The 12,117-nt window shown below is 44.8% G+C and overlaps 1 protein-coding gene across 1 annotated transcript; it reads right to left on the reverse strand.

The window, feature by feature from the left end:
• Positions 1–2,860: 2,860 nt before the first annotated feature.
• Positions 2,861–11,805, reverse strand: LOC134404089 (retinoic acid-induced protein 3-like). Its single transcript, XM_063134663.1, has 4 exons — positions 11,687–11,805; positions 7,298–8,273; positions 3,791–3,837; positions 2,861–3,155 (listed from the first exon to the last, which is right to left on the reverse strand). Exons 2-4 carry the CDS (start codon positions 8,223–8,225, stop codon positions 3,063–3,065), a joined length of 1,068 nt encoding a protein of 355 aa, XP_062990733.1. The 5' UTR covers positions 8,226–8,273; positions 11,687–11,805; the 3' UTR covers positions 2,861–3,062.
• Between the last annotated feature and the right edge of the window lie 312 nt (positions 11,806–12,117).

Below are 12,117 nucleotides of genomic sequence, written 5' to 3' on the forward strand. Positions count from 1 at the left end.
AGGCTCTATTGAGTTCACCTTGGAGAGCTCCTTTAGAGATCTGACTGGTCCTGACTGAAACCCGGAGTGGATTCTCCATCTCACTGACATTGGAGCCACCAGCCTCCACTTGCTTATAGCCAAGGAAGTAGTATAGGACTTCAACCATAGGGGGCTTCCACAACATGCCCCACTTTCCCCCCCCCCAATGCCCCCAGGTTTCCCTTTCTCTACCCTACCTCATTCATCACAACAGCTTTCCCCATCCTGGTACCCTCCCAACACATTAAGAACATAAAAACATAGGAAGAGCCATGCTGGATCAGACCAAAGATCCATCTATTCCAGCACTCTGTTCACACAGTGGCCAACCAGCTATCAACCAGGGACCAACAAAGCAGGACATGGGGCAACAGCACCCTCCCACCCATGTTCCCCAGCAACTGGTGTACACAGGCTTATTGCTTCGAATACTGGAGAGAGCATACAGTCATCAGGGCTAGTAGCCATTGATAGCCTTCACCTCCAGGAATATATCCAACCCCCTTTTAAAAGCCGTCCAAATTGGTGGCCATCACTACATCTTATGGTAGTGAGTTCCATAATTTAACTACACGCTGTGTGAAGAAGTCCTTCATTTTATGTGGACTCCCAACTCCCAGACAATGGACATCAAGGAACGAGAGCAAAATGGCTCTTCCTGATACAGACTTAGTTTGTGTGTGCACAAATGCTGCTTGGAAAACTTATCAAGAGATTAAGAATCAACGGCACGAACAAAAAGTCTACAGAGGAACCTATCTCAACACTAAAAATGGTTCCACTTAAATATGATTCAAACCCGATCCTTCTCCCCTTCCCACTCTCTTCCTGTTTTTAAATAGATGTATAGGCAGTTTAGAGACTTTCTATAATAGTAGTATTTCCTTTTAAACAAATATAATTTGTCTTGGGCTACTCCAGTGTGTGACTTCGACAACAGCAGCCCAGAAAAGTTGTAGGATTTGATGTAAACAGTGTGCCATGTATATTGTACAATATCTCATAAGATTAAGGACATCTGCTGAAAGGAGCCATCTTCCAGAAGGAAGTTATTGTGAGGTTCTTCGGGGACTCAATAAAATGCAGAGGAGTGGTTTTATTACAACTCTGGTACCAAGCCAGTACTTAATTTGAGGCCTAGCAGAATCTGTTATGGCTGCCTGACCTGACAGAACTTGAGTATTAAATAAAAAATGGGTCAGAACTGTTCCAGATTCTAGTATGCCAGAACTGCTAGGTAGATATAGAGTGGACATCTAAACATTACAGTTATTCTTGATTATTCTTGGTAATTTCAATTATTCTGAAGGCAAAAAGTAAATGGAGATGGTTCAGAGTTGTGGCTTCAGCCAAGAATAGTCACAGAACTCTTTATTCGCATTCTATCCCACAAACCCCATGACTGCAATGGATGCCTTTTTCCTGCTTGCAGCCTTTTGGGTGGAATGCAGGTCTAGGTGTGCAACTCGGCTGGCATAAGTACGCAGGCCTGCTGAATGGGGTGAGCTGTGGTGCGGGGGAAGAACACTGGGCAGGGTCACCTTCCATGAGAGGGGTCCTTCCATCAACGAAAGGCAGATATTGAATCCATTCCCTGTTGAAGGAAAATGAGCCTGCACAAAATACTGAGGGTAAAGAATCTACAGCATAACAAAGAGCTCCATCATACCAGCAATTTATCGCACACTCGCCATTTCTAGTATGTGGTTTTGCAGCGCGGTACTCACATGATGTCGTCCCTGTCCTGCACTCATTTCGCTCCTCCACCACCCTCCGTTGCATTTTATTTTGGTGAGGGAATGTCTGGATAATTTTCCCCTCTCACTTTTTCCTTTCTTGGGGTGTGTGTGTGTGTGTGTGTGCTAACAGAGTCTTGCTGATAAAGGGTGAGGGTGAGGTGGTTCCCCTCCTCCAGCACATCATCGTAGGGACTTGTTAGTCAGTTGAATTGACTTTTTAGTGCTCCAATCTCCCACTCATTGCCTGCAGAAATGGAGCGCAGATGAAACCTTAAAAGTAATTACTAGATAACAAAGCCAGAGCAAGGGGGGAGAGCCCATGCCCATCAGAGTACCACAACCAGTGAACTGGAGGAGGAAGGAGAAGGGGCGGAGTGGAGTGGAAGAGCACACAAGCGAAAACCCACATAAAAGGGACCGCGTGTGATGGAGCCCTTGGGCGCTTATGAAACGGAGGTAAAAACAACAACACGGAGACAAACCAGAGAGGGGGAAATGTTGTGATGGAGCCCTGAAAGAGGCCAAAAGACGTATTTGGGGGATAGATAGCCTCTTCCACAATTATTGTCATGTGAGGTGGAACACAGGACCGTGCTCACCATCTCCTTGATGCACATGTGGGGAGGGGAGGTTCTGAAGTCAGAACCGCTGTGATCAGGGTTTTAAACCACACAGAGAAACTACAGTACATATGTAGAACAATGTCATAGCCTCAGATCTTCCCCGCCATGTGTGAACAGCGGAGGGCAGAACAGTGGGTGGCTCTGAGGTCTGAGGGGCAGGGAACTGGATCGGGGCATTAGTAAAAACCCGTCAGAACTCTAAAGGAGCTATCCAATGTCAGGAGGGCAGTGAACCTACTCCAGGTTTCTATCAGAACCAGTCAGCACCTTGGCTAGCTCCTTTAGAATCCTGATTGGTTGTGACTGAAACCTGAAGGGGATTCACTGCTCCGCTGACACCGGAGCCACCAGCCATGGGGGGGGGGGGAAGCTGGGCAAGTGAGGATGTGACAGCAGGGACATAATTGCATGAGGGGAGAACGCCTGAAAAGAGGGCTGGAGCGATGCATATAAACGAAGGAATCCGATGTACGAAGACGTATAAAGTGCTAAATGTGCAGAGACAAATTTTAAAAGGCGAGCACAGGTGGTGTGGGTGTGTGCGAACAATCTTCCTTCGTCCACTGTAGTGCTGAACTACGTCCCTGATTTAATAAAGCTGAAGCACTGAGATATCCGTGATGGCTTCCAGCACCTCGGCTGTCTCCACCTTGCTTCTCCAATGTTCACTGCGGAGCTGCTACTTGACACCTTTCCCGCCAGAATAGCCTTGGTATGGGCTGGGCCGGGTTTGAGGCCGTGGGATGGAGAAGTCCTGTTGGGGTTCAAGGTTCTGAAGGAAAGAAGGAAGGAAGGAAGGGTCATTAGAAGCCTGCAAAGTGAAATATATACTGAGAACGCCAATCCATGACTTCAGTTACATCCTCCTGCTCAGCAACACACGGCTGCCTTTTCTGTGCTGGAGGGACTCTGGCACAACTGCAATGCTAGATTGACAATGGGCGCTCAGAAGACCTGGGAGAAAATCCCAGTGCTGGGAGTCTCTTCAAAAAGTCCTACAACTCCCAGCATTTCCCAGACAGCCATGCGCCCTAAGATAGGTCTTAGATTTTTGTTTTTCCTCTTTTAAGAGGGCCTGTGGAGATGAAATGGCTTGCTAGATATAGATATATAACTCAAAGCCAATTTAGCACTGTTTTCTGCTCCATAGACTGTTGTTCTGACTCTATATATACCAAATTAAACCCAGTGACCCAGACCTCATTTTTCCCAAAAGCAATGTGTTAGCCACGTTCTCTATGTCCCACACAGACTCAAGTCCATGTGATCTCACCTGAGCATCAATTCTCTTCCCCACTCACCCAAATGTCTAATCACCCAACTATTTTGAAATCCCCTTCTAGGCCAACAGGTGAAAGAGGATGTGTTGTAATGAATCACTGCAGTGCTGAAAATGAAAGAGTTTACCTTCAGCTGGAAATGAGTTGAATAAGGAACATGCCCCTTAATTTCATCTGGAACAAAGAAAGAAAGAAAGAAAGAAAGAAAGAAAGAAAGAAAGAAAGAAAGAAAGAAAGAAAGAAAGAAAGGCAGAAGGGGGGAAAAACACAGTGAGTTAATATCTTCAGAATCACCACGTAAGCAAAGCAGACTCAATTTCATTTCCAGAAAACCATCTGCAGCAAGAAGGTAGCCACCATTTATACACTGATTGGCTGTGTTCAGCTGATCATGAGGGCCAAAGAGGCTATCGTGGGATCTTCCCCTGCCCTCCTGCGTGCCATCCATGCAACCACGATTTGCATAATTACTCGCAATGAAGCACAGGTTGCTTTGTCAACCAAACCTGGCATGGTGCATGGCGAGGGGGGGGGGCTTCTTACCCACACCACAACCTCTACTACAAGCCATGGGTTGTGGTGTGGATAAGAAGATACCCACACTGTGCACTGCACTGGGTTTGGACGGCATGGCAATCTGTGCTGCACTGTGGGTAATTAAGCAAATCACAGTTGCGCACACAGCATGCACGGGCTGGAGGAAGAAGCCATAATGGCTTCTTTCACTTCCACGATCGTTTGAACCCAGTCACTATGTGGTTTCAACATCCGTGCTTAGAGAGAGTCAGTGGTTTGCTGCAATGGAGCACTGGCACTTTTCATTTGGTATTTTTATTTATTTCGTCCGGAAATCCCATCCCTGTCAGAATTCCCAGTTCCCTCTGAGTTTAGCGGCAATTCTCGCAGCAGCTGGGGAGAAAGCAACAACACACTGTTTCCTGCTGTCATGCGAAGTATTTTGGGCTCGCTTGGTCTTGAATGGGCAAAGGGCCATTAGCTTTACAAACACCCTGCTCCTGGTGGGGATTAACATTGCTAGAACTGATTTCTTAATATGAATCAACACAGCAGCCTGAATTTGTGGACTTTCCTTGGGGTGTGGCTATGGGGACTGTCACGATGAGCACCTGCACTTCTATATATATAAAATGCTAAAGCAATGCATGGCACACTGGAGATCTGAGTTATGAGAAGAACTTTGTACGTTGGAGGTTCTGATCTATGAGAAGAACTTTGTGTTGCTAAGCAACAGGATGGCCTCCACGCCCACCCAGGGGATTTACCTGAGAGGAGCCCAGAGAGGAGGCCAGGTGGCTTGCTGGCAGTTCCTCTCAGGTAAGTCCCGTGGGTCAGCAAGCAGGTGAGCGGGGGGACAGCAGGGGGGAATGACTGAGAGAGGAGGAGTCCAACAGACTCTTGGTTGGCATGGAAAATGGGCACCTGGAAAACTACAGCAGCCGCTCAGGTGAGCATAAAGAAATTTATGATACTGAGCAATAAAATACTAGCACACAGATGCTCTCTGCGCAAGTCATGCTAGCTTATGACTATACCATTGGAGACCATCGTGGCAAGATGTGCGTCACGGATCCCCGTCCCCACCACCACATATTTCAGGGTCGTGGTAATGCTTACCTCACTAATTGCATACCTTGTAGATCAAGGTTCTATAGGCCAAAAAGTGGGAAATGAATTCACTAATGAAACACAGTTGCAATCTAAACAAAATTGTCTGGGAATAGGTCCCATTTATACAAAGAGTTTTACATCAATAGGATTGGGCTGCACAACACTTGCCAGGTACTTCAAATGGCTGCCTCTGCACTTGAGTTGATTATTCTCTATAAATAATCCCTGATAGTGGTGTATGAGGAATCGGTGCCATGAAAAATCTTGTTCACTCCAATACCTCTAACGATTATGGTATAAGAACTGGGATCCTTACAAAATCTAGACTGAAGATCCCTGTGTCTCCTGCTACTAAACACTTTCAAATGTGCCAAAACCACTTTTAAAAAATGAAACAGCTGCAAATGCTCCAAATATGAATCAACCATTGATTTATCTTTGCATGCTAACAAAAGACTCTACTAAAACTGCATCATTCTTATGTGATCTAGACATTCAATCAATCAATCAATCATTAAAAAAAAAATTCAGAGCAATTTCGTCAAGAGATTGCTCGATCAAACAGATTTTTAATGTAGCTACACTCTTCAACTGGTAGATTAGTCAACTAAAGTCTTATTTAATTAATCAGTGAGGAGAGAATGATTAATCAGTGAGGATAACCCAGTGTCTTTAAGCATTATCTGTATACTCAGGCATTTTTGTTGATTCTTTTATCTTTAGATTTTATTATTGTTTGAATGCATTTTGTATACCACCCTGTGATTTGATAAGGGTAGTATCTAAATATTTTAAATAAGTTAATATTTATTTATACTTCACAACACCAAATTGCAGCATGGGAAACTGCCACATGGAAATGCCCTGAACTTCTTTTATTTTTATTTATTTTTATTAATTTCTATTAAGCATTTCCCCCCAATGCATAACAACCCATCCCCAACCAAATAAGAAATAATAATAATAATAATAATAATAATAATAATAATAATAGAGATCAAATCTAGTTAGCAGAGCCAAGAACATTTAAATAATACAAAGAAGTGTCAGCAGTCACAATATCATATTGGTACATCAGCCAAAATGATTGATATTCATCTGGAAGTATTTCATACCTGAGCTTCTTTTATTCTGCCCTATTCTATTCTTAAAACATCCCAGTTATTTTAACAATTTCTCAGCACACAAAAACCAGATCTTTACAATCCCATCACAGTAATGCTAGATCCCTCTTCTGCATTTATACCTCCTAGGACACACAATGACATTTCTTGTATTTTGGATAATGTGGAATAAAAAGCAGGAAATAACACTATGGCTCAGTTCAGACAACACGTTTCTCAACAGTGGTTTTAGAAATCTACTGTGGAGTTTTTACACCATCATTGAAAAATGTGTTATCTGGAGGGAAAACTCCATGCAACAGTGGAGTTTTTTGAGGAAACGATCCATACAGAATATCCACGCTATTCAGAGGAGAGTTCCTGCACAACCGTTGTGTGATGCGTTGCATGGTGGGCTCCATGGAGTTTTCTATTGTGTTGAGTTGACTTTTCCCACTGGCTACAGAGTTCCTTGACAAGAGTGGCAAAAAGAGCAAGAGCCACTCTAGGAGAGCTACCGGGATTGTGGGTTTTTTGCAGCAATAGCTGAGGGGATACCATTGGGAGGACCGCAGAGGAGAGAGGGTGGAGTAATTGTCAATCGAACATTGTGATGGATTTTACTCAACTCCACGGTAGCCCACAGTCACAAAATTGTGGAGTTAGATCATGTTGAGTGGGGAGTACCCCCTAAAAACTCAACCATTGAGTGGAGTTTTCACACTGCTTTGACTAACGTGTTGTGCAGTATATGGAATGTGTAATGTGCCCCAATAGTTATCAGTGCACTTCAATACCACTATAAGCAGTAGTGTAGATCTAGGCCAAGACACTCTTTTTCTTCCACACTCAGAGCACTTGCCTACGCCTCAGGCACAAATGTGTTTACGGGTTTCACATACCTTGTATGTTGTCCTCCTGAGCATAGGCTTGATTCTCTACTCCAAAGGTTTTTTTCATGACTTTCGGCTGGCAGAGGTGATTCTCGACAGGATAGTCTCCAGGCTTTGAGGGAACGGTGATGAAACAGAGTTCAGGCACTGCATACAGAACCAGGAAGACCCATCCATTCACTACCAGAGCAATACTGATAACAGGATCATCCCACTCTGGCTTTTTGTCTAAAGCTTCGTTGCCTCTCATCAACATACTGATCCACACCACCCAGATGCAGATGGAGAGCAAGGCAGTGAGCCAGATGTGGACACCATGTCTCTTCCAACTTTTGTAAGACCCAGAGAAAACAAACATGGAAACCACAAAGAGGAGGGCCATCAGGAAAAGCACATAGATAAGGAGTAATACAAAGTCCTGACGTAGTTTTCCATCCATTCCGGAACCCCCTGTCAGGCCCGTTATTTCATTCCTATTGATGGCTACGTACTGTACAGCTATAATCACTTGCACAAAGGTCAGGCTGATGGCGATAACCAGCATCAGCCATCCTTTCAACGGGCGTCTTCCTCTCACCAGCCTGACGAGGTCAAAGGCATGGGCAAGGAGACAGGCAAAGCAGAGGGCAAAGAGGACCCCAAAAAGGAAGAAGCGGGTGGGGGCAGTTGTGTCATTGAGCTTGATGATGAAGGCAAAGGTGAGGCCAAAGATTCCTAGAGTGCCCAGAAGGAAGAAGAACTGGACTGGGATCAGACTTCGTTTCACGTTGTCTTGAACTTTGCTGATCAGGAAAAGGAGCACCAGCATGAGGATGGCTGTGACGATAACGCCAGCGGTGGCCAGGGATTCCAAAACAATGCCCCAATCAGCGTCCATGTTACAGAGGAAATAATAGTCACTATCTATGTTGCCACAGCCACGCGGATGGGTTGCCATGGTGCCTAAAGATAGCCCTGAAGTGGATGGCTTTTCTGAACAGAAGACCTGTGGGACAGAAGACATGCCTAGGGTTATAAACATGGTTGGGATAGCATAGGAACAGCTTATCTGGAGCAGGCCAGTAAACCGCTAAGTGAATCAAATAATTTCCAAGATAATTGGGATAAAACCCATACTTGGTGGCTCCAATGTCAGTAGGGAGGTGAATCCGCTCTGAGTTTCAGTCAGAAATGGTCAGAACTCTAAAGGAGCTATCCAAGGTGTGGAAGTACCTTGGATAGCTCCTTTAGAGTTCTGACTGAAAGCCAGAGCAGATTCACCACCCCACTGACATCGGAGCCACCAGCCTCCATTACTTTCAGGCCCTAAACAGCCTGAGTCTAAGTTACCTAGAGGATTGCTTCCTCCCATGTATACCTACCTGTGCCCTAAGGTCTCTTTCAGAGTCCCTTCCCCCATGCCCCTGCCAAGTGAGGTGAGATGGTTTGCTATTATGGAGAGGGCCTTTTCAGTGATGGCACCTCCATCCAGTCCAAGTCTCATTCTGGTACACCCTCCCTAGAAAGGTTTGACCAGCACCAGCATTTTGCACTTTTCAACTTTTTTTTTTTAATTATTTACCCAGGCCTTTAAATGTTTAACCTTCAATTCTTTGCGTGGTTTATAGATCTTGTGACAGTTTTAGAGTTGAAGGCCTGTAAAAGTGTCTGATGCCACTGTGAGTGCTTATATTTATCCTCAGCTACTGGTGTTACATTATATTCAAGTTTTATGGTGTTACCTTTTATGCACCTGCTCACTTTCATTGTTAGTCGGAAGCACCTAAACGGCATAAAACACACCATTGTTCTGAGGACAAAATGGATGAGGCAGCAGGGTGCAAGGGTGACTGTGTGCATAGGCTGCCCTGAGGTCTTTGGAGGAAAGGTAGGATAAGCGTGTAATAAATACAAGGAGATGCTTAGGGTTGCCTGTGTTCTGCAATTACATCAAACAAGCATAAAAACTCCTACTGAGCACAGAATGCTACACCTTGCCCAGGGCTGGTGTCCAGGGTAGGCGTGACCGGGCGCCTGCCGAGGGCCCACAACCCAGCAGGGGGCCTACTGACCACAGTCCCTGGACCTGCTCCTGCATTTGAACGGATTAAGTCCCACTGAAATAATGGGACACAGACTGGTTTAATAATAACACTAAGATGTTGTGGTTATTTTAATATTGTATCAGTTTTATATGTTCTTTTAACCAGTTTTATGTATTGTATTGTGGTATTTAATGTTATTCCCTGCCTCAATCCAGAGGGAGAGGTGGGTAAGAAATAAACTTATATAATAATAATAATAATAATAATAATAATAATAATAATAATAAAATCATCATCATCATCATCTATCAACTTCATTTCAGTGCTCCCTATTAAACTTGCCAGTTGAGAAAATGCAAATCAAATTTGCAAGGAAAACTTCAGGGGTGTCTTGACAATGACGCTTCACCACTCAAAACCCCGCAGCATCACGGGGCAGCAGGAGGAAGCATGGGCTTTCTGGCCAAAAAAGCCACAGTGCTGGCAGCCATTCAGCTTATGAAGCCCACCCCCTGCCCTCTGCCTGGCCTTCCCACACTGCCCGAGGCCTATCCTGGACCTTGATCCACCCCCAGCCTCAATCCGAAGCCACCAACAGATGGAGGAAAGAAGGTGGCAACCTTGGAGCAAGGGGGAAAGTCGTAGTAACTCAGCAACTTTTAAAAAGTGCAGTTTTGGGGAGGGAGAATCCCATCGTGGCTGCGAGTTGGTGGCTGTGTCATATAAACAATGCAGTGCCCACTCACAGCCACCACAGGCTAAACAGGACATACAGAAAAGTCCTTAGGCAATGCCATGCTTCATACAAAAATAAGGATGCAAGAATAAGGAATGGTTATATCGGAACCCAGCACTTTTCATACTCAAGGAAATAGCGAGAAAAGGGTTGCCGATTGGTATCTAACACATTAAAAATACGAGAGAAGGCCACCCTGCATGCCAGCCAGTGGACAAGGAATGCAAGTCAGAAACTAGGCATATTTTGTGACAATCCGTATGTAATGATATGACATTTGCTAGATATGTACGTATATGGCTGTAGATTTTGTTCACACTTATTGTTCACCACAGTTCCAATTACATTCTTTCTATCTTCATAAGTCAATACTTATGTCATCTTTGGTAGCTTCCCTTCCTTGACACTCCATCTCTGTAGTCAGAGTCAGGCTAGTTGTGATGGCAAGAATCCTGTATGTCAACATTGGGCCCCTGCTGAGTCCCTATAAAATGGGGAGGGGGGGAAGAAGGAGATTTCAAGTATAACATGAGTGGGCAGGAGGGAGGAGATTAACCCTTTCAGGCCCCCACAAATATTTGCTTTCCCCAGCCATTTTTTGTCCCAGTGTAGTGCCATGATCAGAAAGAGAAAGAGAAACATTTCTGGGAAGAAGCAATTGAGGGGGAACAAGGGAAGCAGGGGCTGGAAAAGGGTTCAACTCTCCCCCCGCCCCAACTTCTGCCCACCCATGCTATACCATCAATCTCTCCTTCATCTCTTGCATTACAGGATTCGGAACATCCTGGGTTGGGCTGTGCTGTTGTTATGTTTAATTCTGCCCACAGACATGATTTTTATCCTGTAAGTCACTGTACATAATTTTAAAAGAAAATGACCAAAATGAATGGATAAATAAAATTTTAAAAAGTACTATGAAACGGCAATGAATGTTATAAAACCAAATGAACGCAAAGGCTTTCTTGTTAGATCAGACTGTAGGTGCATATAATCTAGACCTTCCTTCCTTTCTCTGCTCTCCCTCTTTATCCAAGCTGCTCAAAGAAGCACACCTGGAGTTCTCCTATTTTATCATTATAAGAAGAGCCCTTTGATGTAGATGAGTCTGAGGGAGAGAAAGAGATTGGTTCAAGGTTATTTATTTATTTATTGCATTTATATCCTGCCTTTTTTCCTCCAAGTGTACACAATCCCCCTCCTCCCCATGTTATCCTCACAACAACAACCCTGTGAGGTAGGTTGGGCTGAGAGTCCATGACTAGCCCAAAGTCACTCAGTGAGTTTCCATGGCTGAATGGGGACTAGAACCCAGATCTCCCGACTCCCAGTCCAACACTCTAACCACTACGCCACACTGACTCTCCTACGCTATAGGAGCTTTGTGGACAAATCTCTCCAGACCAACTCTCTACCCACTACACCTTCTGGCATCCTGAGATGCTTCTCAGACATTCGCAGCCCAGAATGGTCCTGGAGATACACATTTTGTACTCATCTTCATCCTCCTGACCATAACACCAAACAAAATCACTCAAAAGCTGTACCCCAGCAGACTGCCCCTGGCAGCTGGCTGAGAAAGAACCACACACATTGTCCCTCTCACAGTCCCGTAACGGTATAGCTTAGGCTTTGATTTACCTTGACTGAGCCCTGGCTTCAAACCACAGGATGAGCCTTCTTCAGTTGCAGAGGCTAAAACAGGGAAATACCTGCACTGCCCACTCAGCAAACTGTCTCTGCTCCCTCCTGCCGTTCTTTCTCTCCCGAGCAGAGAAGCAGCAAAATTGCTTTCACAGACTCCTCAGGGCAGCTTTAAAAGAAAATGAAGAAGAAAAAAAGGGGGAGTCAACGAGTTGGACACACCTATTCCAGTTCCACTACTTCTGGGGCTGTTATAAATATAACGTCCTCTTGGTGCCAGGAGATGAAGTAAAAAAAAAGTCTGACGTCAACTGGACAGTCACCCTAGCAGCTGGGTGGGGAAGCAGCCATCGCCTCTCTCAACCCCACAATTGAATCCATTACCATTCATCTGATAAACCGTTCCTCCCTGGAAGTTGAGAAACCAA

This window comes from Elgaria multicarinata, chromosome 9, assembly GCF_023053635.1.
Source record: "Elgaria multicarinata webbii isolate HBS135686 ecotype San Diego chromosome 9, rElgMul1.1.pri, whole genome shotgun sequence".
Taxonomy (NCBI): Eukaryota; Metazoa; Chordata; class Lepidosauria; order Squamata; family Anguidae; genus Elgaria; species Elgaria multicarinata.